At 50.3% G+C, this 24,648-nt stretch overlaps 1 protein-coding gene across 4 annotated transcripts in view; it reads left to right on the top strand.

The window, feature by feature from the left end:
* Positions 1–24,648, top strand: part of BRD4 (bromodomain containing 4) — a 74,156-nt gene that overhangs the window by 43,570 nt on the left and 5,938 nt on the right. For all 4 annotated transcript variants that reach the window (XM_033083801.2, XM_033083802.2, XM_033083799.2 and 1 more), the window contains exons 11-19: positions 1,376–1,575; positions 2,719–3,017; positions 4,794–4,901; positions 9,026–9,078; positions 9,819–10,155; positions 11,957–12,592; positions 17,469–17,581; positions 20,319–20,484; positions 23,189–23,316. In XM_033083801.2, coding sequence (XP_032939692.1) covers positions 1,376–1,575; positions 2,719–3,017; positions 4,794–4,901; positions 9,026–9,078; positions 9,819–10,155; positions 11,957–12,592; positions 17,469–17,581; positions 20,319–20,484; positions 23,189–23,316 — 2,040 coding nt within the window. The remainder of the gene's footprint in view (positions 1–1,375; positions 1,576–2,718; positions 3,018–4,793; positions 4,902–9,025; positions 9,079–9,818; positions 10,156–11,956; positions 12,593–17,468; positions 17,582–20,318; positions 20,485–23,188; positions 23,317–24,648) is intronic.

A 24,648-nucleotide genomic window follows, 5' to 3' on the forward strand; every position in this document is an offset into this window, starting at 1 on the left:
ATCATTGGGTTTCTTGACCTGAAATGGTTGGGTTGACTCAAAATCTTTGTGTTTGTTGCTCTAACATCACTGAGTTTTAACTGAAAATTGTTGGGTTTGTTGCACTTACACTGTTGGGTTTGTTGACCCAAAATCCTTGGGTGTGATCCAAAATCCTTGGGTTTGACATAAAATCCCTGAGTTTCTCAACCTGGAAGTGTTGGGTAAACCCAAAATTCTTTGGTTTATGGGCACAAATTCTTTGGGTTTGTTGGCCTAAAATCCATGAGTTTCTTGGGCTGGAAGTGTTGGGTTGACCCAAAATTGTTGGGTTTGTTGACCCAAAACTCAGTGACTGGGTGGGGTCAGTCGTGGGTTGGGTTTGATGACCCTGGAGGTGTCCATGGAAGGACTGGACACTGGGCTGGGTCGGAAGGTTGTGGTCAGTCCAAGGTGGGATCTGCCCGGCTTGGACTTGGGTGTCCCAAAACCAACTTGAGCTCAGCTTTGGGTGTCTAAAACCAGCTTGAGCTCAGCTTTGGGTGTCCCAAACCAACTTGAGCTCAGCTTTGGGTGTCTAAAACCAGCTTGAGCTCAGCTTTGGGTGTCCCAAACCAACTTGAGCTCAGCTTTGGGTGTCCCAAACCAACTTGAACTCAGCTTTGGGTGTCCCAAACCAACTTGAGCTCAGCTTTGGGTGTCCCAAACCAACTTGAGCTCAGCTTTGGGTGTCCAGGAGCAAATTAAACTCAGCTTTGGACACTTGGAGGTGTCCGTGGAATGATTAGGAGGTGACACTGGCCATGTGTGGTCATTCATGGGTTGGGTTTGTTGACCCTGAGGTGACCATGGGAGGATTGGAGGTGACACTGACCAGGTGTGGTCAGTCATGGGTTGGGTTTGGTGACCATGGAAGGGTTGGAGGTGACACTGACCAGATGTGGTCACTCATGGGCTGGGTTTGATGACCCTGAGGTGACCATTGAAGGGTTGGAGATGACACTGACCAGGTGTGGTCACTCATGGGCTGTGTTTGTTGCCCCTGAGGTGACCATGGAAGGGTTGGAAGTGACAATAACCAGGTGTGGTCACTCATGGGCTGCATTTGATGACCCTGAGGTGACCGTTGAAGGACTGGAGGTGACAGTGGCCGTGTGTGGTCACTCATGGGTTAGGTTTGATGACCCTGAGGTGACCATGGAAGGGTTGGAGGTGACCATGGAAGGATGGGGAGGTGACACTGACCATGTGTGGTCACTCATGGGTTGGGTTTGATGACCCTGGAGGTGATCAGGTGTGGTCACTCATGGGCTGTGTTTGATGACCCTGGAGGTGACCCGGTCAGCCCAGGGTGTCACCTCCCCCCGTTCCCGGTGTCACCGTTGGTGTCCCGCAGCTCAAGGCCGTGCACGAGCAGCTGGCGGCGCTGTCCCAGCCCCAGCAGAACAAACCAAAGAAGAAGGAGAAGGACAAGAAGGAGAAGAAGAAGGAGAAGCACAAAAAGAAGGAGGAGCTGGAGGACGCCAAGAAGAGCAAAGCCAAGGAGCCGCCGCCCAAGAAGGCCAAGAAGAGCAACAGCAACAGCAGCGCCTCCAGGTGGGCCCTTCCCACAATCCCCTGCTGCTAATTAACCTCATTAACCTGATTAATTACTGCATGGTTGTTAACGAGGAATCACCTGGCCCAAGGTGGTGGCTGGGCTTGAGTCCGGCCCTGAGCTCAGCGCAGGGTTTGGGGCAGCTGGAGCTCAGCTTTGGGTGATCAGGAGCAAATTAAGCTCAGCTTGGGATTTCCAAATAGCTTCAGCTCAGCTCTGGGTGGTCAAGAAAAGCTTGAGCTCAGTTTTGGATGTCCAGGAACAAATTAAACTCAGTTTTGGGTTTCTGAATAGCTCAAGCTCAGTTTTGGATGGTCAAGAGGAGCTTGAGCTCAGTTTTGAACGTTCAGGAGCAGCTTGAGCTCAGTTTTGAGTGGTCAAGAGAAGCTTGAGCTCAGTTCTGGGTGTCAAAACCCTGCATGAGCTCAGTTTTGAGTGGCTAAGAGAAACTTGAGCTCAGTTTTGAGTGTCCAGGAGCAGGTGGAGCTTGGTCTAGACTATCTTGAGCTCACCTTGGGATCACCACACATTTTAAACTCAGCTTTTTACCCCAGCTCACAGCTGAGCTTCACCCCAAAGCCATAACCAGCAAAGCCATTCTATTTTCCATGGTTTGGGGCCAGGTTTAGGTCAGATTTAGGCCAGGTTTAGCTCTAAAATGCCATTTTTTGGTCCTGTGAGCAGCAAGAAGGAGTCAGTGGAAAAGCTCTCCAGGTCCTGTGGGTTAGGGCTGGGTTTAAACTGGGTTTAGATTGAGTTTAGGGCAGGTTTAGGTCCAAAATTCCGTTTTTTTGGCTGTCTGAACATAAGAAGGAGCCAGCAGTGAAGCTCTGCAGCTCCTATGAGTCAGGCTGGGTTTAGATGGGGCTTAGGCTGGGGTTTAAGTTTAAAACCCTGTTTTTTGGAGGATCCATTGGCAGTGAAGTCCTCCAGGTCCTGCAGGTTAGGGCCAGTTTAGGTTGGGTTTAGGCCGGGTTTAGATTGGGTTTAGACCTAAACCACCAGTTTTTGGTCACGCACGCAATAAAATAAGAAGGAGCCATTGGTGGTGAGGTCTTCTAGGTCTTGTGGGTTAAGTTGGGTTTAGACTGGGTTTAGATTGTGTTTAGGCCTAACCCACCATTTTTTGGCCATGTGAGCAGCAAGAAGGAGCCGGCGCCGGTGAAGCCCAGCAAAGCCGCGCCCGCCTACGAGTCGGAGGAGGAGGAGAAGTGCAAGCCCATGTCGTACGAGGAGAAGCGGCAGCTGAGCCTGGACATCAACAAACTACCCGGGGAAAAGCTGGGCAGGGTCGTGCACATCATCCAGTCCCGGGAGCCGTCGCTCAAGAACTCCAACCCCGACGAGATCGAGATCGACTTCGAGACGCTGAAGCCGTCGACGCTGCGCGAGCTCGAGCGTTACGTCACCTCCTGCCTGCGCAAGAAGAGGAAACCCCCAGGTAATTCCAAGTCCCAAAATTTGGGGAGTTTCAGCTGGGTTTTCCCGTGGTTTTTTTCCCCAGGGTTGAGTTTTTGGGGAGGTTTTTTGAGATTTTTTTGCCTCGCCAAGATGGCAGCCGGTGGGATTCAAAATGGTGGCCGCTACTGGTTCCATTTTGTTTGGAATAATTAAAAGATTTTAATTGGAAGTTTCAGCATTTTAAATTGCTAAATGTGAGTTTACAACAAACCAGTTGGGCTGAACCAGTTGAGTTTGGGATGAACCAGTTGGGTTTGGGATGAGCCAGTTGGATTTGGGATGAACCAGTTAGGTTTGGGATGAACCAGTTAGGTTTGGGATGAACCAGTTGAATTTAGGATGAAACAGTTGGGCTGAAAAATGAATTTAGAACCAACCAGTTGAGTTTTGGACTAACCAGTTGAGTTTAGAAGCAACCTCTTGGATTTAGGATGAACCAATTGAGTTAAGAACCAACCAGCTGAGATGAGCAAATGGGTTTAGAACCAACCAGTTGAGTTTACAGCCAACCAGTTGAGTTTAGAACCAACTAATTGAGATGAACCAATGGACTTAGAACCATCCATTTGAGTTTGGGACCAGTTAGTTGAGTTGGGGATGAGCTAGTTGGGTTTAGAACCAAGCAGTTGAGTTTAGGATGACCCAGTTGGACTCTTAAGCGGTCAGTCCCCCGTTAACGCCCCCTTAGTGACATGTTCCTGTTTTTTGCGGCAGAGAAGTTCGACGTCCTGGCTTGCTCCTCCAAGCTGAAGGGGAATTTGGGATGAACCAGTTTGGTTTGGGATGAACCAGTTGTGTTTGGGATGAACCAGTTGAGTTTAGAACCAACCAGTTGAGACAAACCAGTGGATTTAGAACCAGCCAATTGAGTTTGTAACCAACCTGTTAAGTTTAGGACCAGCCAGTTAGGTTTAGAATGAACCAATTGAGACACACCAGTGGATTTAGAATGAACCAGTTGAGTTCAGAACCAACCAATTTAGACAAAACAGTGGATTTAGATCCAGCCAGTTGGGTTTGGGACCAGCCAGTTGAGTTTAGAATGAGCCCGTTGAGACAAAGCAATGGGTTTAGAACCAACCAGTTGAGTTTTGAGCCAACCAGTTGAGACAAAGCAATGGGTTTAGAGCCAACCAGTTGAGTTTGGGACCAACTAGTTGAGTTTAGGATGAACCAGTTGTGTTTAGAACCAACCACTTGAGACAAACCAATGGATATAGAACCAACCAGTTGAGTTTGGGACAAGCCACTTGGGTTTGAGACCAACCAGTTGACTTTGGGACAAGCCAGTTGAGTTTAGGATGAACCAATTGAGTTTAGAACCAACCAGTTGAGTTTAGAACCAACCAGTTGACTTTGGGACAAGCCAGTTGAGTTTAGGATGAACTAATTGAGTTTAGAACCAACCAGTTGAGACAAACCAATGGATTTAGAACCAACCAGATGGGTTTAGGATGAACCAGTTGAGTTTAGCACCAACCAGTTGGGTTTATAACCAACCAGTTGAGTTTAGAACCAACCACTTGAGACAAACTGATGAATTTAGAACCAACCAATTGAGTTTAGAACCAACCAGTTGAGACAAACCAATGGGTTTAGAACCAACCAGATGGGTTTAGGATGAACCAATTGAGTTTAACACCAACCAGTTGGGTTTAGGACCAACCAGTTGGGTTTAGGATCACCCAGTAGAACTCCAAGCGGTCAGTCCCCCGTTAACGCCCCCGCGGTGACGCGTTCCCGTTTTTCCCGGCAGAGAAGCTCGACGTCCTGGCCGGCTCCTCCAAGCTGAAGGGTTTCTCCTCGTCGGAGTCGGAATCCAGCAGCGAGTCGAGCTCCTCCGACAGCGACGAGTCGGACTCAGGTTAGCGCTTCCCGCCTTTCCCGACCTTTTCCAGACAAATAAACTCAGTTTCATTCCTGTCTCCGCCGTCCATTCTTCTTTGGGGAAGCTTTTGGAATTTCCTGATCCGATTCTGTGATTTTTTTTTTTTTTTTCCTAATTTTTATTTTTCATCCCGGAGCGAGCGCCGTGGGAGGTTTTGGGTTTATTTTGGAGAAATTGGGATTTGCGCCTCGATGGAGCCGTCGGGAATGTTGTGTGGAGATGGAGGGAGTGGGATTTTAGGGAAAAAATGGGATTTTTGTGGAGAAAAAAATAGAGAGAATGGGATTTTGTGGAGAAAATGCAATTTTACAGTGGAAAAAATATGGGGGGAATGGGATTTCGTAGAAAAAATGGGATTTTCTGAGAAAAAAAATAGAGGGAATGGGATTTTGTGCAAAAATTGGGATTTTATGGGAGGAAAAATATGGAGGAAATGTGATTTTGTGGGAAAAATGGGATTTTATGGAGAAAAAAGATGGAGCAGGTGGGATTTTGAGGAGAAAAAATGGAGGGAAAGGGATATTATGGGGAAAAAAAACAGGATTTTATTTTTAAAAAGTAGAAAAAATGGGATTTTATGGGGAGAAAATATGGAGCAGGTGGGATTTTGAGGAGAAAAAAAATGGAGGAAATGGGATTTTATGGATGAAAAATAGAAAAGGATTTTATTGAAAAAAAATGACATTTTATGGAGGAAAAAGCGGAAGAAATGGGATTTTGTAGGGGAAAGAAGAGCAGATGGGATTTTAGGGAATAAATGGGATTTAATGGAGAAAAAAGTATGGAGGAAATGAGATTTTAGGGAAAAAAATGGGATTTTATGGATAGAAAAGTGGAGGAAATGGAATTTTATGGAATAAAATATGGTGGCAGTGGGGTTTTATAGGGAAAATGAAAATCTATGAAGAAAAAACTGAGGGAATGGGATTTTATGGATTAAAAATTGGGGAAAATGGGATTTTAGTGTTAAAAAACTGGAGGGAATGGGATTTTATGGATTAAAACAATGGGGAAAATGGAATTTTAGAGATAATTCCCTTTTTATTTTATGGCACTGGGCAGCTTTGGGATCTGGGATCTGGAGGGAAAAATGGATTTGGAGGGAATTTGGAATTCCAAGTCCCCGGCGTCGCTCCCTGCGCCTTCCTCGGGATGAAATCCTGATTTTTTTTTATTATCTCAAATTTTCCTAATTCCCGCCTTTTCCTCGCGCCGTGGGTTTGGGATTTGTCCCCATCCCAAAACCTGAGGTTGAGCCAGGCTTAACTCCAGGAAATGGGAGGGGTTTGGTGGCTCCAGTGTTGGAAAATCCTGTGGAAATAATTAGGATTTAATTCCAGAATGGGTCAGGTGTGGAGAGAGAGCAGAAATCCCAAAAAATCCCCCCAAAAAAGATGAAAAATCCCCAAAAACGTCCTTAAAAAAGATCAAAAATCCCAAATAAAATTAAATAATCCCCAAAAAACCAGGATTGAGCCAGATCTGGTGGTAATTCCCAGCAATTTTCCAGGAAAAATGCTGGATTAGGAATCTGTGAAGATTTCCAGTGTTTTTTAGATCGATTTTAAGGAGTTTTCTATAAATTCTGGGGTTTTTTGGAGGAGGTTGGAAGGTTTTGTTGGAACTTTTAGGCTTGACTTAGGAATGGGAAAATCCAGGGATTTGGTGCTGAATTCTTCCCTGGATTTATCTTTTAAATTCTATTTTTTTTTTCTGTTTATCCTGATTTTTGCCTGATTTCCCATAAAATCTAACTAAAACAAACACAATTGGGTTCATCCCAAATCCAGAAATTCAATTTTTCCAATAAAAACCATGGTTGGAAGCAGAAAAACTTGGAAAAGGCTTTTTTTTGGGATGAATTTCACCCCAAACCACTAAATCCAGGTTTTTTCCCCAGAAAACCCAATTATTTTTCCCGAATCCATTGATTTTTATTTTCTTTTTTCCAAAATTTCTCAACTTTGGAAGTTCCAATTCCTTCCTCCCTCCCAAACCTGGAAAATTGTATCCATTGGATGTTTTGAATTAATAAAAACCATTTAAAAAATCCAAAAATTCTTTTTTTTCATGGAATTTTACCCCAAAATGTGGGAATTCGGATCCGTGCGTCGGCGTTTCGCTGTTTGGGTGGGAATGAAATCAGGATTTGGGGGAAAATTTTGGAAAAATCCCAGAAATCCACAAGGCCACGCTGGATTTGACATTTCCGCCCCAAAATCACCTGGAAGTGATTTTCCATTAATCCTGGATTTTATCCCCGTGGATTTGGGGTTGAAGGCTCATCCATGGGTTGGGTTGGGATCTCCAAAATCCAGGATGATCCTTCTGGCAACACGATTCCGACTGGGATCCAGCAACCGGGGAGGAAGTTTGGGATCAGCCTTGGGTTGGGATCTCTGGGATCTCCTTCCTGACCAGAAAACTCCATCTGGGACCCAAAATCGATGACGGAGTTTGGGATTATCCTTGAGTTGGGATTTCCAAAATTCAGGATGATCCTTCTGGACCAGAAAGTTCCAACTGGGATACAACAGTTGGTGATGAAGGTTGGGATTTTCTTTGGGATCTCCGAAATCCAGGATGATCCTTCTGGATCTGTTGATTCCAACTGGGACCCAAAATCGGTGACGGAGTTTGGGATCATCCTTGGGTTGGGATTTCCAAAATTCAGGATATGCCTTCTGGACCAGGAAATTTCATCTGGGATACAACAGTTGGCGATGAAGGTTGGGATTTTCTTTGGGATCTCCAGAATCCAGGATGATCCTTCTGGGAAGGCGATTCCGACTGGGACCCAACGCCAGCGATGGAATTTGGGATCATCCTTGGGTTGAAATCCTTGGAATCTGCTTCTGGACCTCGTGATTCCGACTGGGACCCAGCACTGGCGATGGAATTTGGGATCGTCCTTGGGTTGGGATCTCCAGGATGATCTTCTGGACCTTATGGTTCCGACTGGCGATGCAATTTGGGATCATCCTTGGGTTGAGATCCTTGGAATCTCCTTTTGGATCTTGTGATTCCGATTGGGACCCGACGACCGGCAGTGGAATTTGGGATCATCCTTGGGGTGAAATCCTTGGAATCTCCTTCTGGACCTCGTGATTCCGACTGGGACCCAATGACCGGTGATGGAATTTGGGATCGTCCTTGGGTTGGGATCATCCCTGGTTTGGGATCTCCAGGATCCAGGATGAACTTCTGGACCTCGTGATTCTGACTGGCAATGGAATTTGGGGTCATCCTTGGGTTGAAATCCTTGGAATCTTCTTTTGGACCTTGTGATTCCAGCTGGGAATTAGGGATCATCCTTGGCTTGAAATCCTTGGAATCTCCTTCTGGACCTTGTGATTCCGGCTGGGACCCAGCACTGGCGATGGAATTTGGGATCATCCTTGGGTTGGGATCATCCTTGTTTTGGGATCTCCTGGGTCCAGGATGATCTTCTGGACCTCATGGTTCCAACTTGACGATGGAATTTGGGATCATCCTTGGCTTGAAATCCTTGGAATCTTCTTCTGGACCTCGTGATTCCGACTGGGATCCAGCACTGGCGATGGAATTTGGGATCATCCTTGGATTGGGATCTCCAGGATGATCTTCTGGACCTCATGGTTCCCACTGGGTCCAAACAACTGGCAATGGAATTTGGCATCATCCTTGGGTTGAAATCCTTGGAATCTTCTGGACCTCGTGATTCCAACTGGAACCCAACACTGGCGATGGAATTTGGGATCGTCCTTGGGTTGAAATCCTTGGAATCTCCTTTTGAATCTTGTGATTCCGACGGGGACCCAACGACCAGCGATGAATTTTGCCAAGGTTTGGCCTCTGGAGCAGCGACATTCCCAGGATTCCTGATCCTGTTGAATCCGTGGATTTTCACGGCTGTTGGATCTTTGTCCAACTCTTTTCTCTCTTGTTTTGGCGACAAAACCCCCGATCCCCAATCCTGTAAATCCCTGGGGAATTCCAGTTCCATCCCTGGGGAATTCAGCCCCGTTCCCGATTGGTGGCGTCGGGTTCGTCTGGAGCAATTCCTGAATTAATTTTTTTTCCTTTTTTCTTTTTTTGTTTTTTTTTGTTTTTTTTTTCAGAAATGGCGCCAAAATTGAAGAAAAAAGGGCACTCGGGGCGGGAGCAAAAAAAGGTAGGATGGGGATTGGGATTGATGGATTGGGATGGAATCCATGAAGTGGGATTAGGATTGAATCGATGGGTTTGGATTTATTAATTGGGATGGGATTCATTAATTGGGTTGGGATGGGATCCACGGATTTGGATTGGATTCATTAATTGGATTGAGATAAAATCAGTGGATTGGGTTTGGATCCATTAATTGGATTGGGACTGGATTCTTTAATTGGATTGGGATGGGATCAATTGATTGGAATTAGGATTGAATCAGTGGATTTGGATTTATTAATTGGGGTTGGATTCATTAATTGGGATTGGATTCATTAATTGGGTTGGGGTTGGATCCATGGATTGGGATGGGGTTGGTCATTTATATGACCCAAGAGGTTGTTTTGGTGACCAAAAAACCATTTAGATAACCCAGAATATCGTTTTGGTGATTTAAGAGGTCATTTTGATGATCAAAACACCAATTTTGGTGACCCATGATAACATTTTAGCGACCGTGAGAGCGTTTAGGTGACCAAAAAGCTCTTTTGGTGTCCAAAACCACATTTAGGTGCCCCAAGAGGTCGTTTGGGTGGCCAAAAAACCGTTCAGATGACCCAGGACATCATTTTGGTGTCCAAAACCACATTTTAACACCCAAAACACCACATTTGGCGCCCCACAACAACATTTTGATGACGCCAACACCTCATTTCCATCCCCAAACCCCCCAATTTTGACTCCCCACCCTTTTTACTCCCGCAGCACCACCACCACCACCACCAACCGGCGCCGGCGCCGCCGCAGCCCCCTCCGGCCCCGCCGCAGCCCGTCCCGGCGGCGCTGCAGCCGCCGCAGCCGCCGCCCGTCCCGCAGCCCGCCGCGCCCCTCAAGGCGTCGCCGCCTCCGCCGCCGCCCTTCGTCCCCGCGCAGGTGCCCGTCCTGGAGCACCCCTTGCCGGGGACCATGTTCGACACCATGGCCCATTTTGGCCAACCCATGCTGCACCTGCCCCAGCCCGAGCTGCCCCCGCCCCACCTGCCCCCGGCGCCCGAGCACAGCACCCCCCCCCACCTCAACCAGCACGTGGTGTCTCCTCCAGGTGAGCCGGGGGCACGGCCGGGGGGGTGGGGATTGGTCAGGGTGGGTTTGTGGGGATGGGATCAAATCCCAGAGGATGAGGATGGGTGGGGTTGATGGAGGGTCTTGGGTCTTGGTCATTGAGGGCTTTTTGGGATGTCCCAAAATCCCAAGAGGATGAAGATGATGGTGGGTGAGGGTAGAGAAGGTTCTTGGGTCTTCATGTCCATCATGGTCTTGTTGGGATGTCCCAAAATCCTGGAGGAAGAAGATGAGGATGGTGGTGGGTGGGGTTGATGGAGGGCTTTGGGTCTTGGTGTCCATCATGGTCTTGTGGAGATGTCTCAGAATCCCAAGGGGAAGAGGATGGTGGTGGGTGAGGATAGGGGAGAGTCTTGGGTCTTGGTGTCCATCATGGTCTTGTTGGGATGTCCCAAAAACCCAGAGGCTGAGGATGGTGGTGGGTGGGGTTGATGGAGGATCTTGGGTCTTGGTCTTCATGGTCTTGTTGGGATGTCCCAAAAGGAAGAGGATGGTGGTGGGTGGGGTTGGGGACTTCTGGAACAGGTGGATGTGACCATGGCGAGGTTCTTGGCTCTTGTTGGGATGTCCCAAAATCCCAAAGAATGAGGACCATCCTGGTCTCTCTAGTGTGGAAGGACATCCCAGAAGGAAATTATGACCTTGGGCGGGGTTGGAGAGTAAAGGACCCATGGAAACTCTCCTGATCTCCTCACCGTGTCCTTCCTGGGCCATCCCAGAAGGAAATGATAACCTTGGGTGAGGTTGGAGGATGATGGACACATGGAAGTTCTCCTGATCTCCTCACCATGTCCTTCTGGGATGACCCAGAAGAGGAGGTTTTGAGTAGGACTGAGGGATGATGAACCATCCCATGGAAGTTCTCCTGGTCCTTTTTGGAGCATCCCAGAGAAAGATTATGACCTTGGGTGGGGTTGAAGGGTAATGGGTGATCCAGGGAACTTCTGGTCACTGTGTCCTTCCCAGGGTGTCGCAGAAGAGTTGGGTGGGGTGGAGGGTGATGGACCCATGGAAATTCTCTCCATGTCCTTCCTGGGACATCCCAGAGGAAGATGATGACCTTGGGTGGGGTTGGAGGGTGATGGGTGATCCAGGGAACTTCTGAGCTCCCCACCAGGTCCTTGGGACATCCCAGAGGGAGAGGACAGTGTTGGGTGGGGTTGGAAGTGGATGGACCATGCACTGGAAACTCTCCTGGTCTCTCCACCGTGTCCTTCTTGAGACATCCCAAAAGGAAATGATGATACTGGGTGGGGTTGGAGGGTGATGGACCCATGGAAGTTCTGATCTCCTCACCATGTCCTTCCTGGGACATCCCAGAAGAGCTGGGTGGGGTTGGAGGGTGATGGACCCATGGAAGTTCTCCTGGTCTCCTCACCGTGTCCTTCCTGGGGTGTCCCAGAAAAGTTGGGTGGGGTTGGAGGGTGAAGCACCCGTGGAAGTTCTGATCTCCTCACCGTGTCCTTCCTGGGACATCCCAGAAGAACTGGATGGGGTTGGAGGGTGAAGGACCCATGGAAGTTCTGCTCTCCTCACCGTGTCCTTCCTGGGACATCCCAGAAGAACTGGGTGGGGTTGGAGAGTGAAGGACCCATGGAAACTCTCTCCATGTCCTTCCTGGGACATCCCAGCAGAGCTGGGTGGGGTTGGAGGGTGATGGACCCCTGGAACTTCTCTCCATGTCCTTGCTGGAACATCCCAGCAGAGCTGGGTGGGGTTGGAGGCGATGAAACCTTCCCTGCAATCTCTGCTGACCTCGCCGCCGTGTCCTTCCTCCGCAGCTTTGCACAACGCTCTGCCTCAGCAGCCCTCGAGGCCCAGCAACCGGGCGGCGGCGCTGCCCCCGAAGCCGCCGCGGCCGCCGGCCGTGTCCCCGGCGCTGCCGCCGCCGCCGCAGCCCCCGCCGCAGCCGCTGCTCCCGCAGCCCCCGCTGCCGCAGCCGCCGCAGGTGCTGCTGGAGGACGAGGAGCCGCCCGCGCCGCCGGTGCCGCCGCCGGTGCCGCCGCCGCCGCACCACGGCCTCCCCCTGAGCACCAGCCAGATGCAGCTGTACCTGCAGCAGCTGCAGAAAGTGCAGCCGCAGACTCCGCTTCTCCCTTCAGTGAAGGTCCAGTCGCAGCCGGCGCCGCAGCCGCAGCCGCCGCCGCCTCCCCCGGCGCTGCCGCCGCCGCCGGCGCATCCCGCGGTGCAGCCGCTGCAACCGCCGCCGCGCCCGCTGCACCTGCAGCCCCTGCCCTTCCCGTCGCACCTGGCGCAGCCGCCGGCGCCGCCGCCGCAGCAGCAGCCGCAGCAGCAAGCGCAGCCGCAACCGGCGCCGCCGCAGCCGCCGCAGCCGCAACCGGCGCCGGCCAAACCGCAGCAGGTCATCCAGCACCACCCGTCGCCGCGGCACCACAAGCCCGACCCCTACGGCACCGGTGAGCGGCCGGAGCCTGGATGGACAGACGGACGGTCGGGAGAGGGTGGGGTGGGACCGAAATTTGAGAGGTTTGGGGGGTTTGAGTAGTGGAGGATCTCAAGGATCTTTGGTTTTTGAGGATCTCGAGATGTTTGGGATCTCAAGGATCTCCAGTTTTTGAGGATTTCAAAATGTTCGGGATTTGAGGATCTCCAATTTTTGAGGGTCTTGAATAATGGAGGATCTCAAGGGTCTTTGGTTTTTGAGGATCTTGAGATGTTTGAGATCTTGAGGATCTCCAGTTTTTGAGGATTTCAAGACATTCGGGATCTTGAGGATCTCCAATTTTTGAGGGTCTTCAGATGTTTGAGATCTTGAGGACCTCCAGTTTTTGGGGTTCTTATACTATTGAGGATCTCAAGGATCTCCGGTTTTTGAGGATTTCAAGATGTTCAAGATCTTGAGGATCTCCAGTTTTTGGGAGTCTCAAGGATCTCCAGTTTTTTGAGGGTCTTGAGTTATTAAGGATCTCAAGGGTCTCCAGTTTTTGAGGATTTCAAGATGTTCGGGATTTGAGGATCTCCAATTTTTGGGGGTCTTGAGTAATGAAGGATCTCAAGAGTCTTTGGGTTTTGAGGATCTTGAGATGTTTGAGATCTTGAGGATCTCCAGTTTTTGGGGGTCTCAAGGGTCTCCAGTTCTTGAGGATTTCAAGATTTTCAAGATCTTGAGGATCTCCAGTTTTTGGGGGTCTTGAATAATGGAGGATCTCAAGGGTCTTTTTTGAGGATTTTGAGATGTTTGAGATCTCAAGGATCTCCAGTTTTTGAGGATTTCAAGACATTTGGGATCTTGAGGATCTCCAATTTTTGAGGATTTCAAGATGTTCAAGATCTTGAGGATCTCCAGTTTTTGGGGGTCTCAAGGATCTCCAGTTTTTGAGGATTTCAAGACATTCGGGATCTTGAGGATCTCAAATTTTTGGGGGGCTTGAGTAATGGAGGATCTCAAGGGTCTTTGGATTTTGAGGACCTCAAGATGTTTGAGATCTCAAGGATCTCCAGTTCTTGAGGATTTCAAGTTGTTCAAGATCTTGAGGATCTCCAGTTCTTGGAGGTCTCAAGGATCTCCAGTTTTTGAGGGTCTCGAAATGTTAAAGATCTTGAGGATCTCCAGTTCCTGGAGGTCTCGAGGATCTCCAGTTTTTGGGGGTCTCAAGGATCTGTGGTTTTTCGGGATCTTCAGTTTTTGAGGCTCTCAAGATCTCAAGGATCTCCAGATTTTGGGGGTCTTGAGTTACTGAGGATCTTACAGATCTCCAATTTTTGAGGATCTCAAGGATCTCCAGGTTTTGGGGGTCTGGGAGGCTCTCAAGGATCTTCAGTTTTTTAGGATCTCAAGATGTTTGAGGTCTCAAGGATCTTTGGTTTTCGAGGATCTCTCTCCAGGTGTTGAGGGTCTCCAGCTTTTGAGGGCCTTGAGTTGTGGAGGATCTCCAGATTTGGAGACTTGGGGGTTCTTGAGGATCTCCAGTTTTTGAGGATCTCCAGGTGTTGAGGATTTCCAGTTTTTGAGGATCTCCAGGTGTCGAGGATCTCCAGTTTTTGAGGATCTCCAGGTGTTGAGGATCTCATTTTTGAGGATCTTGAGTTCTTGAGGATCTCGAGTCATTAAAGACCTGTCCTTTGAGGAAACCTCGATGTCCCTCAAGGATTTCTTGGGGTTCTTTGGAGCCATCCTGGAGTTCCTTGGGGCCACCTCAGGATCTCTTGGGTCCATCCTGGGATCCCTTGGGTCCATCCTGGGATCCCTTGGGGCCATCCTGGGATCCCTTGGGGCCATCCCAGGGTTCTTCAAGGACATCCTGGAGTCCCTCAGGGCCATTTTGGGGACATCCTGGGGTCCTTTGGGGACATCTCGGAGTTCCTTGGGGTCACCTCAGGATCCCTTGGGGACGTCTCAGGATCCCTCAAGGATTTCTTGGGGTTCTTTGGGGCCATCCTGGAGTTCCTTGGGGCCACCTCAGGATCCCTTGGGGACATCCTGGAGTTCCTTGGGGCCACCTCAGGATCTCTTGGGGACATCCTGGAGTTCCTTGGGACCACCTCAGGATCTCTTGGGGACATCCTGGAGTTCCTTGGGGCCACCTCAGGATCCCTTGGGGACATCCTGGAGTTCCTTGGGGCCACCTCAGGATCTCTTGGGGACATCCTGGAGTTCCTTGGGACCACCTCAGGATCTCTTGGGGACATCCTGGAGTCCTTCACGGACATCTTGGGGCTCTTTATTGCCACCTCAGGATCCATTGGGGACATCTCAGGATTCCTTGGAGCCATCCTGGTGTCCTTTGAGGAAACCTCGATGTCCCTCAAGGACATCCTGGTGTCCCTTGGGGGCACCTCAGGATCCCTTGGGGACATCCTGGAGTCCCTCAAGGACATCCTGGTGTCCCTTGGGGCCACGTCAGGATCTCTTGGGGCCACCTCAGGATCCCTTTGGGACATCCTGGAGTCCCTTGGGGCCATCTTAGGATCTCTTGGGGCCACCTCAGGATCCATTGGGGACATCCTGGTGTCCCTAAAGGACATCTTTGGGTTCCTTGGGGCCATCTCAGGATCTTTTGGGACCATCCTCGAATCCCTCAAGGACATCCTGGTGTTCTTTGGGGCCACCTCAGGATCCCTTTGGGACATCCCGAAATTTCTTGGGGCCATCTCAGGATCCCTTGGGGCCACCTCAGGATCCCTTGGGGACACCTCAGGATCCCTTGGGGCCATGTAAAGATCCCCTGGAGACATCCTGGTGTCCCTCAAAGACATCTTGGGGTTCTTTAGGGCCATCCTGGCATCTGTTGCAGACATCTCAGGATCCTTTGGGGCCATCCTTGAGTCCCCTGGGGACATCCTGGTGTCCCTCAAGGAGATCTTGGGGTTCTCTGGGGCCATCCTGGCATCCCTTGGGGACATCCCAGAGTTTCTTGGGGCCGTCTCATGATCCCTTGGGGCCATCCTGGTGTCCTTTGAGGACACCTCAGTGTCCTTCAAGGACGTCTTGGGGTTCCTTGGGGCCACCCCAGGATCCCTTGGGGCCATGTCAAGATCCCCTGGGGACATCCTGGTGTCCCTCAAAGACATCTTGGGGTTCTTTGGGGCCATCCTGGCATCCATTGGGGACATCCCAGAGGTTCTTGGGGCCACCTCAGGATCTCTTGGGGACATCTTAGGATCCCTTGGGGACATCCTGGAGTCCCTCAAGGATATCTTGGGGTTTTTTGGGACCATCCCAGAATCCCTTGAGGCCATCCTGGCATCCCTTGGGTCCACCTCAGGATCCCTTGGAGCCACCTCAGGAACCTTTGGGGACATACTGGAGTCCCTCAAGGACATCCTGGAGTTCTTGGGGCCACCTCAGGATCTCTTGGGGACATCCTGGTGTCCCTCAAGGACATCTTGGGGTTCTCTGGAGCCATCCTGGCATCCCTTGGGGACATCCCAGAGTTTCTTGGGGCTGTCTCATGATCCCTTGGGGCCATCCTGGAGTTCCTTGGGGACACCTCAGGATCCCTTGGGGCCATCCTGGCATCCCTTGGGGCCACCTCAGGATCCCTTGGGGCCATCCTTGAGTCCCCTGGGGACATCCTGGTGTCCCTCAAGGAGATCTTGGGGTTCTCTGGGGCCATCCTGGCATCCCTTGGGGACATCCCAGAGTTTCTTGGGGCCGTCTCATGATCCCTTGGGGCCATCCTGGTGTCCTTTGAGGACACCTCAGTGTCCTTCAAGGACGTCTTGGGGTTCCTTGGGGCCACCCCAGGATCCCTTGGGACCATGTCAAGATCCCCTGGGGACATCCTGGTGTCCCTCAAAGACATCTTGGGGTTCTTTGGGACCATCCTGGCATCCATTGGGGACATCCCAGAGTTTCTTGGGGCCACCTCAGGATCTCTTGGGGACATCTTAGGATCCCTTGGGGACCTCCTGGAGTCCCTCAAGGATATCTTGGGGTTTTTTGGGACCATCCCAGAATCCCTTGAGGCCATCCTGGCGTCCCTTGGGTCCACCTCAGGATCCCTTGGGGCCATCCTGGAGTCCCTCAAGGACATCCTGGTGTCCCTTGGGGACGTCTCAGGATCCCTTGGGGCCACCTCAGGATCCCTTTGGGACATCCCGAAATTTCTTGGAGCCATCTCAGGATCCCTTGGGGCCATCCTGGTGTCCCTGGTGTCCCTCAAGGACATCCTGGAGTTCCTTGGGGCCACCTCAGGATCTCTTGGGGACATCCTGGTGTCCCTCAAGGAGATCTTGAGGTTTTTTGGGACCATTTTAGGATCCCCTGTGGCCACACCAGGATCTCTTGGGGCCATGTCAAGATCCCCTGGGGACATCCTGGTGTCCCTCAAAGACATCTTGGGGTTCTTTGGGGCCATCCTGGAGTCCCTTGGGGCCACCTCAGGATACCTTGGGGACGTCCCAGAGTTTCTTGGGGCCATCCTGGTGTCCCTTGGGGCCATCCTGGAGTCCCTCAAGGACATCTCAGGGTTCTTTGGGACCATCCCAGGATCCCCTGGGGCCATCTCAGGGTATTTTTGGTGCCGTGCCGGGGTCGGTGTCGCGGTGGCAGTGGCAGTGACGCGGTGACGGTGACACGGTGATGGTGTCGCGGTGGCAGTGACGGTGATGCAGTGACGATGACGCGGTTGCGGTGACGCGGTGGCAGTGACGGTGACGCAGTGACGATGACGCGGTTGCGGTGACAGTGACGCGGTTGCGGTGACGATGACGCGGTTGCGGTGACAATGACGCAGTTGCGGTGCCGATGACGCGGTTGCGGTGACAATGACGGTGTCGCGGTGGCGCCGGCGGTGCCGACGCTGACTGACCGGTGCCCACCTGTTGCAGGTCACCTGCGGGAAGCCCCCTCCCCTCTCATGATGCCTTCCCCACAGATGCCGCCGTTCCAGGGCCTCGTGCCTCAGTCGCCCCCTCAGCAAAACATCCAGCCAAAAAAACAGGTGAAACAGCGCAGGTTTGGGGTGAAAAAACAAAAATTGGGGTTTGGGCAGGTGAAACAGCGCAGGTTTGGGGTGAAAAACCAGAATTTTGGGTTTGGGGCAGGTGGAACAGCGCAGGTTTGGGGTGAAAAAACTGAATTTTGGGGTTTGGGTCAGGTGAAACAGCGCAGGTTTGGGGTGAAAAAACTGAATTTTGGGGTTTGGGTCAGGTGGAACAGCGCAGGTTTGGGGTGAAAAAACTGAATTTTGGGGTTTGGGGTCAGGTGAAACAGCACAGGTTTGGGGTGAAAAAACTGGGTTTGGGCAGGTGAAACAGCGCAGGTTTGGGGTGAAAAACCAGAATTTTGTGTTTAGGGTCAGGTGAAACAGCACAGGTTTGGGGTGAAAAAACTGAATTTTGGGTTTGGGTCAGGTGAAACAGCGCAGGTTTGGGGTGAAAACACCAAAAATTGGGGTTTGGGCAGGTGAAACCGTGCAGGTTTGGGGTGAAAAACCAGAATTTGGGGTTTGGGGCAGAGAAAAAACAGAATTTTGGGTTTGGGGTCAGGTGAAACAGCAGAGATTTGGGGTGAAAAACCAGAATTTTGTGTTTAGGGTCAGGGGAAACAACACAGGTTTGGGGAAGAGAAAAAACAGAATTTTGGGTTTGGGGCAGGTGAAACAGCACAGGTTTGGGGTGAAAAACCAGAATTTTGGGTTTGGGGCAGAGAAAAACCAGAATTTTGGGTTTGGGGCAGGTGAAACAGCAGAGATTTGGGGTGAAAACACCAAAAATTGGGGTTTGGGGCAGAGAAAAAACAGAACTTTGTGTTTAGGGTCAGGTGAAACAGCAGAGGTTTGGGGTGGAAAAACAGAATTTTGGGTTTGGGGCAGGTGAAACAGCGCAGGTTTGGGGTGAAAAACCAAAAATTGGGGTTTGGGCAGGTGGAACAGCAGAGGTTTGGAGTGAAAAAACCAAAAATTGGGGTTTGGGGCACAGAAAAACCGGAATTTTGGGTTTAGGGGCAGGTGAAACAACAGAGATTCGGGGTGAAAACACCAAAAATTGGGGTTTGGGCAGGTGAAACAGCACAGGTTTGGGGTGAAAAACCAGAATTTTGGGTTTGGGACCTGACCCCAGGTTTCCCCAGGAGCTGCGAGCAGGGTCAGGATCAGAATCAAGTTTGGGATTTGGGGATTTTGGGATTTGGGGCTGATTCTGACCCCGGATTTCCCCAGGAGCTGCGAGCAGGGTCAGGATCAGGATTGGGGTCAGGATTGGAATCAGGTTTGGGATTTTGGGGATTTGGGGATTTTGGGCTGGCTCCTGACCCCAGGTTTCCCCAGGAATTTTGAGCAGGACCAGGATCAGGTTTGGGGTTTTGGGATTTTGGGATTTTGGGATGGATCCTGACCCTAGATTTCCTCAGGAACTGTGAGCAGGGTCAGGGTTGGAATCAGGTTTGGGATTTGGGATTTTGGGATGGATCCTGACCCTAGATTTCCTCAGGAACTGTGAGCAGGGTCAGGGTTGGAATCAGGTTTGGGATTTGGGATTTTGGGCTGGCTCCTGACCCCAGATTTCCTCAGGAGCTGTGAGCAGGGTCAGGATCAGGTTTGGGATTTTGGGGATTTGGGATTTTGGGCTGGCTCCTGACCCCAGGTTTCCCTAGGAGCTGTGAGCAGGATCAGGATTGGGGTCAGGATCAGAATCAGGTTTGGGATTTGGGGATTTTGGGGCTGATCCTGATCCCAGATTTCCTCAGGAGCTGCGAGCAGGATCAGGATCAGGTTTGGGATTTTGGGGATTTTGGGATTTTGGGTTGGCTCCTGACCCCAGATTTCCTCAGGAATTTTGAGCAGTGTCGGGATCAGGATCAGGTTTGGTATTTTGGGGATTTTGGGGCTGATCCTGATCCCAGATCTCCTCAGGAGCTGCGAGCAGGGTCAGGATCAGGACCAGGTTTGGGATTTTGGGGATTTTGGGGCCGATCCTGACCCTGGATTTCCCCAGGAGCTGTGAGCAGTGTCAGGACCAGGATCAGGTTTGGGATTTTGGGGATTTTGGGCTGGCTCCTGACCCCAGATTTCCTCAGGAATTTTGAGGAGTGTCAGGATCAGGATCAGGTTTGAGATTTTGGGCTGGCTCCTGATCCCGGATTTCCCCAGGAGCTGCGAGCAGGGTCAGGATCAGGACTGGAGTCAGGATCAGGACCAGGTTTGGGATTTTGGGATTTGGGGATTTTGGGGCCGATTCTGACCCTGGATTTCCCCAGGAGCTGTGAGCAGGGTCAAGACCAGGATCAGGTTTGGGATTTTGGGGTTTTGGGCTGGCTCCTGACCCCAGATTTCCTCAGGAGCTGCGAGCAGGATCAGGACCAGGTTTTGGATTTTGAGATTTTGGGATTTTGGGCTGGCTCCTGACCCCAGGTTTCCCCAGGAGCTGCGAACGGTGTCAGGATCAGAATCAGATTTGGGATTTTGGGATGGATCCTGACCCTAGATTTCCTTAGGAGCTGTGAGTAGGGTCAGGATTGGAATCAGGTTTGGGATTTTTGGGATTTTGGGCTGGCTCCTGATCCCGGATTTCCCCAGGAGCTGTGAGCACAGGGTCAGTATTGGGATCAGGTTTGGGATTTGGGATTTTGGGATGAATCCTGACCCCAGATTTCCCCAGGAGCTGTGAGCAGTGTCAGGACCAGGATCAGATTTGGGATTTTGGGGATTTTGGGCTGGCTCCTGACCCTGGTTTCCCCAGGAGCTGCGCGCGGCCTCGGTGGTGCAGTCGCAGCCGCTGGGCGGGCCCAAGGAGGAGAAGCTGCACTCGCCCGTGATCAGGAACGAGACCTTCAGCCCCCCCCTGCGCCAGGAGCCCCCCAAGGGCCACCCCGAGGGCATCAAGGCGGCCCCGCACCTCCCCCAGCGTGAGTGGGGCCAGCCCGGGGCTCCCCGGCCCGGGGACACCCCAAAAACAACAAAAATCCTGTGAAGTTCCGTGGGGAAAGGGAAAAAACAAAAAAAATCCCATTAAGTTTCATGGGGAAAGAGAAAAACCCCAAAAAATCCTATAAAGTTTCATGGGGAGAAAGGAAACCCCAAAAAATCCCATAGAGTTTCATGGGGAAAGGGAAAAACCCCGAAAAATCCCATAAAGTTTCATTGGGAGGGGAAAAAATCCCATAAAGTTTAATGAGAACAGAGAAAACCAAAAAAATCTGATGAAGTTTAATGGGGAGGGAGAAAAACCCAAAACAATCACATAAAGTTTCATTGGGAAAGAGAAAAACCCAAAGAAAATCCCATAAAATTTCATGGGGAAAGACAAAAACCCCTAAAAAATATCATAAAGTTTCATGGGGAAAGAGAAAACCCCAAAAAAATCCCATAAAGTTTCATGGGACCAGAGAAAACCCAAAAAAATCCCATAAAGTTTCATTGGGAAAGAGAAAAATCAAAAAAATCCCTTAAAGGTACATGGGGAAAGGGAGTAAAACCCAAAGAAAATCCCATGAAGTTTAGTGGGGAGAAAGGAAACCCCAAAAAATCCCATAAAGTTTCTTTTGGAGGGGGAGAAAAAACCCCAAAAAGCCCATAAAGTTTAATGGGACCAGATAAAACCTAAAAAGTCCCATAAAGTTTCATGGGGAAAGAATAAAACCCCCCAAAAATCCCATGAAGTTTCATGGGGAAAGAGAAAAACCCCAAAAAATCCCATAAGGTTTCATGGGAAAGAGAAAAGCCCAAAGAAAATCCCATGAAGTTGAATGGGGAAGGAGAAAAATCCAAAAAAAATCCCATAAAGTTTCCTGGGACCAGAGAAAACCCAAAAAATCCCATGAAGTTTAATGGGGAGAAAGGAAACCCAAAAAAATCCCATAAAGTTTTATTGGGAAAGAGAAAAACCAAAAAAATCCCAAAAGTTTCATGGGGAGGGAAAAAAAAAAATCCCATAAAATTTCATTGGGAGGGGGAAAAAAAACCACAAAAAAATTCCTATAAAGTTTCATGGGGAAAGAGAAAAAACCCCAAAAAATCCCATAAAGTTTAATGGGGAAAGAGAAAAACCCCTAAAAAATGCCATAAAATTCCAGGGGGAAAGAGAAAAATCCCTAAAAAAATCTCATAAAGTTTAATGGGGAGAAAGAAAACTCAAAAAAATCCCATAAAATTCATATGATGAGGGAAGACCCCAAATAAAACCCCCAAAAAATCCCATAAAATTTTATGGGGTGGGGGAAAACAAAAAACTCAAATATTGGGGTCAGAATTCCTAATTTAGGACCATAAATCTCCAGTTTTTGGGAAATAAAATTCATAATTCCTAATTTTGAGGTCAAAATTGCTGATTTCAGAACTGTAAATCCCCATAATTCCATTTTTTTTGGGGTCAGAAATCCGCATAATTCCAATTTTGAGATCTTAGACCCCCAGAATTCCCAATTTTGGGACTGGAAATCCCCATAATTCCAATTTTGGGATCAGAATCTCCCTAATTCCAGATTTTGGGGTCTGAGACCCCCAGAATTCCCAATTTGGGGTGTGAAATCCCCAGAATTCTCCATTTTGAGGTTCAAAATCCTAAGAATTCCCATTTTTAGGATCAGAAATCTCCATAATTCCAGTTTTTGGGACCAGAAATCCCCATAATTCCAATTTTTAGGATCAGAAATCTCCATAATTCCAATTTTTTGGGGGTCATAAATCCCCACAATTCCAATTTTTGGGGTCTGAGACCCCCAGAATTTCTGATTTTGGGTTCCAAATTCCCATAATTTAAATTTTTGGGGTCGGGATCCCCCTGATTTGGGGTTTTGGGATCAGGATTCCCCTGATTTGGAGTTTTTGGGTTCCAGGGCCAGAACTGAAGCCCCTGGAGTGGGGAGGACCCCGACCCACCCCAATTTTGGAGTCCGAGACCCCCAGAATTCCCAATTTAGGGCCATAAATCCCCAGAATTCTCCATTTTTGAGGTTCAAAATCCTAAGAATTCCGATTTTTAGGATCAGAAATCTCCATAATTCCAATTTTTTGGGACCAGAAATCCCCAGAATTCCAATTTTTAGGATCAGAAATTCCTATAATTCCAATTTTTTGGGGGTCATAAATCCCCACAATTCCAATTTTTGGGGTCTGGGACCCCCAGAATTTCTGATTTTGGGTTCCAAATTCCCATAATTTAAATTTTTGGGATTGGGATCCCCCTGATTTGGGGTTTTGGGGTTCCAGGGCTGGAACTGAAGCCCCTGGAGGGGGGAGGACCCCGACCCACCCCAATTTTGGAGTCTGAGACCCCCAGAATTCCCAATTTGGGGTGTGAAATCCCCAGAATTCTCCATTTTGAGGTTCAAAATCCTAAGAATTCCAATTTTTAGGATCAGAAATCTCCATAATTCCAATTTTTTGGGACCAGAAATCCCCATAATTTCAATTTTTAGGATCAGAAATTCCCATAATTCCAATTTTTTGGGGGTCATAAATCCCCACAATTCCAATTTTTGGGGTCTGAGACCCCCAGAATTTCTGATTTTGGGTTCCAAATTCCCATAATTTAATTTTTTGGGGTCGGGATCCCCCTGATTTGGGGTTTTGGGGTTGGGATCCCCCTGATTTGGGGTTTTGGGGTTCCAGGGCCGGAGCTGAAGCCCCTGGAGGGGGGAGGTCCCCGTCCCGTGATCCGACCCCCGGAGCCGACCCCGCCCGCCCCGGACAAGGAGCGGCAGAAACCGGAGCCCAAAACCCCCGTGGCCCCCAAAAAGGTAAAAAAAAAAAATTCAAATTTTGGGGTGTTGAGCAGCTGGGGGTTGGGGTGGGGTTGGGATTTTGGGGGTTCCTGCCCCAGAAAATGGGGAGGGGATGGATTTGGGAACCCTCTGAGATCCCAGATGGATCTGGGGAGCTCCAGGAATTTATTTGGGACCCCCTGAGATCCCAAAGGATCTGAGGAGCTCCAGATTGGGTTTGGGACCCCTTGAGATCCCTCCAGGGATGGATTTGGGAATTCTGAGATCCCAAATGGATCTGGGGAGCTCCAGGGATGGATTTGGGACCCCCTGAGATCCCTCCAGGGATGGATTTGGGAATTCTGAGATCCCTCCAGGGATGGATTTAGGAATTCTGAGATCCCTTCAGGAATGGATTTGGGAGCTCTGAGATCCCTCCAGGGATAAATTTGGGAGCTCTGAGATCCCAAATGGATCTGGGGAGCTCCAGGGATGGATCTTGGTCCTCCATACAAAGCTGGTGGATCCCATGGAGGCTCTGATGGATCCCATGGATCACACCCCAGCCCTGGGTGGATCCTGGAGGATCCCATGAATTCTATCCCATCCCTGGTAGATCCATTGGTGATCCCTGGGGCTCTGGGTGGATCCCAGCAGATCCTAGCCCTGGGTGGATCCCATGGAAGTCTCCAGGGCTCTGGTGGATCCCATGGAGGCTCTGGTGAATCCCATGGATCCCACCCCATCCCTGGGTGTCACTCAGCCAATCCCAGCCCTGGGTGGATCCCTGGGCGGATCCCAGTGGCTCCCAGCCGATCCCATCCCTGGGTGGATCCCTGGGTGTCTCCCAGCCCTGGGTGGATTCCTGGATGTCTCCCAGCTGATCCCACCACTGGGTGCATCCCAGTGGCTCCCACCCCATCCCAGCCCTGGATGTTTCCCAGCCCTGTGTGGATCTCTGGGTGTATCCCAGTGGCTCCCAGCTGATCCCATCCCTGGGTGGATCCCTGGGTGGATCCCAGCTGATCCCATCCCTGGGTGGATCCCTGGGTGGATCCCAGCTGATCCCATCCCTGGGTGGATCCCTGGGTGGATCCCAGCTGATCCCAGCCCTGGGTGGATCCCTGGGTGTCTCCCAGCCCTGAGTGGATCCCTGGATGTCTCCCAGCTGATCCCAGCCCTGGGTGGATCCCTGGGTAGATCCCGGTCAATCCCATCCCATCCCTGGGTGGATCCCAGTGGCTCCCATCCCATCCCTGGGTGGATCCCAGCCCTGGATGGATCCCATCCCATCCCACCCCTGGATGTCTCCCAGTGGATCCCAGCCGATCCCATCCCTGGGTGGATCCCTGGGTGGATCCTGGTGGA

The sequence above is a fragment of the Catharus ustulatus genome, chromosome 33, assembly GCF_009819885.2.
Source record: "Catharus ustulatus isolate bCatUst1 chromosome 33, bCatUst1.pri.v2, whole genome shotgun sequence".
NCBI classification, from domain to species: domain Eukaryota; kingdom Metazoa; phylum Chordata; class Aves; order Passeriformes; family Turdidae; genus Catharus; species Catharus ustulatus.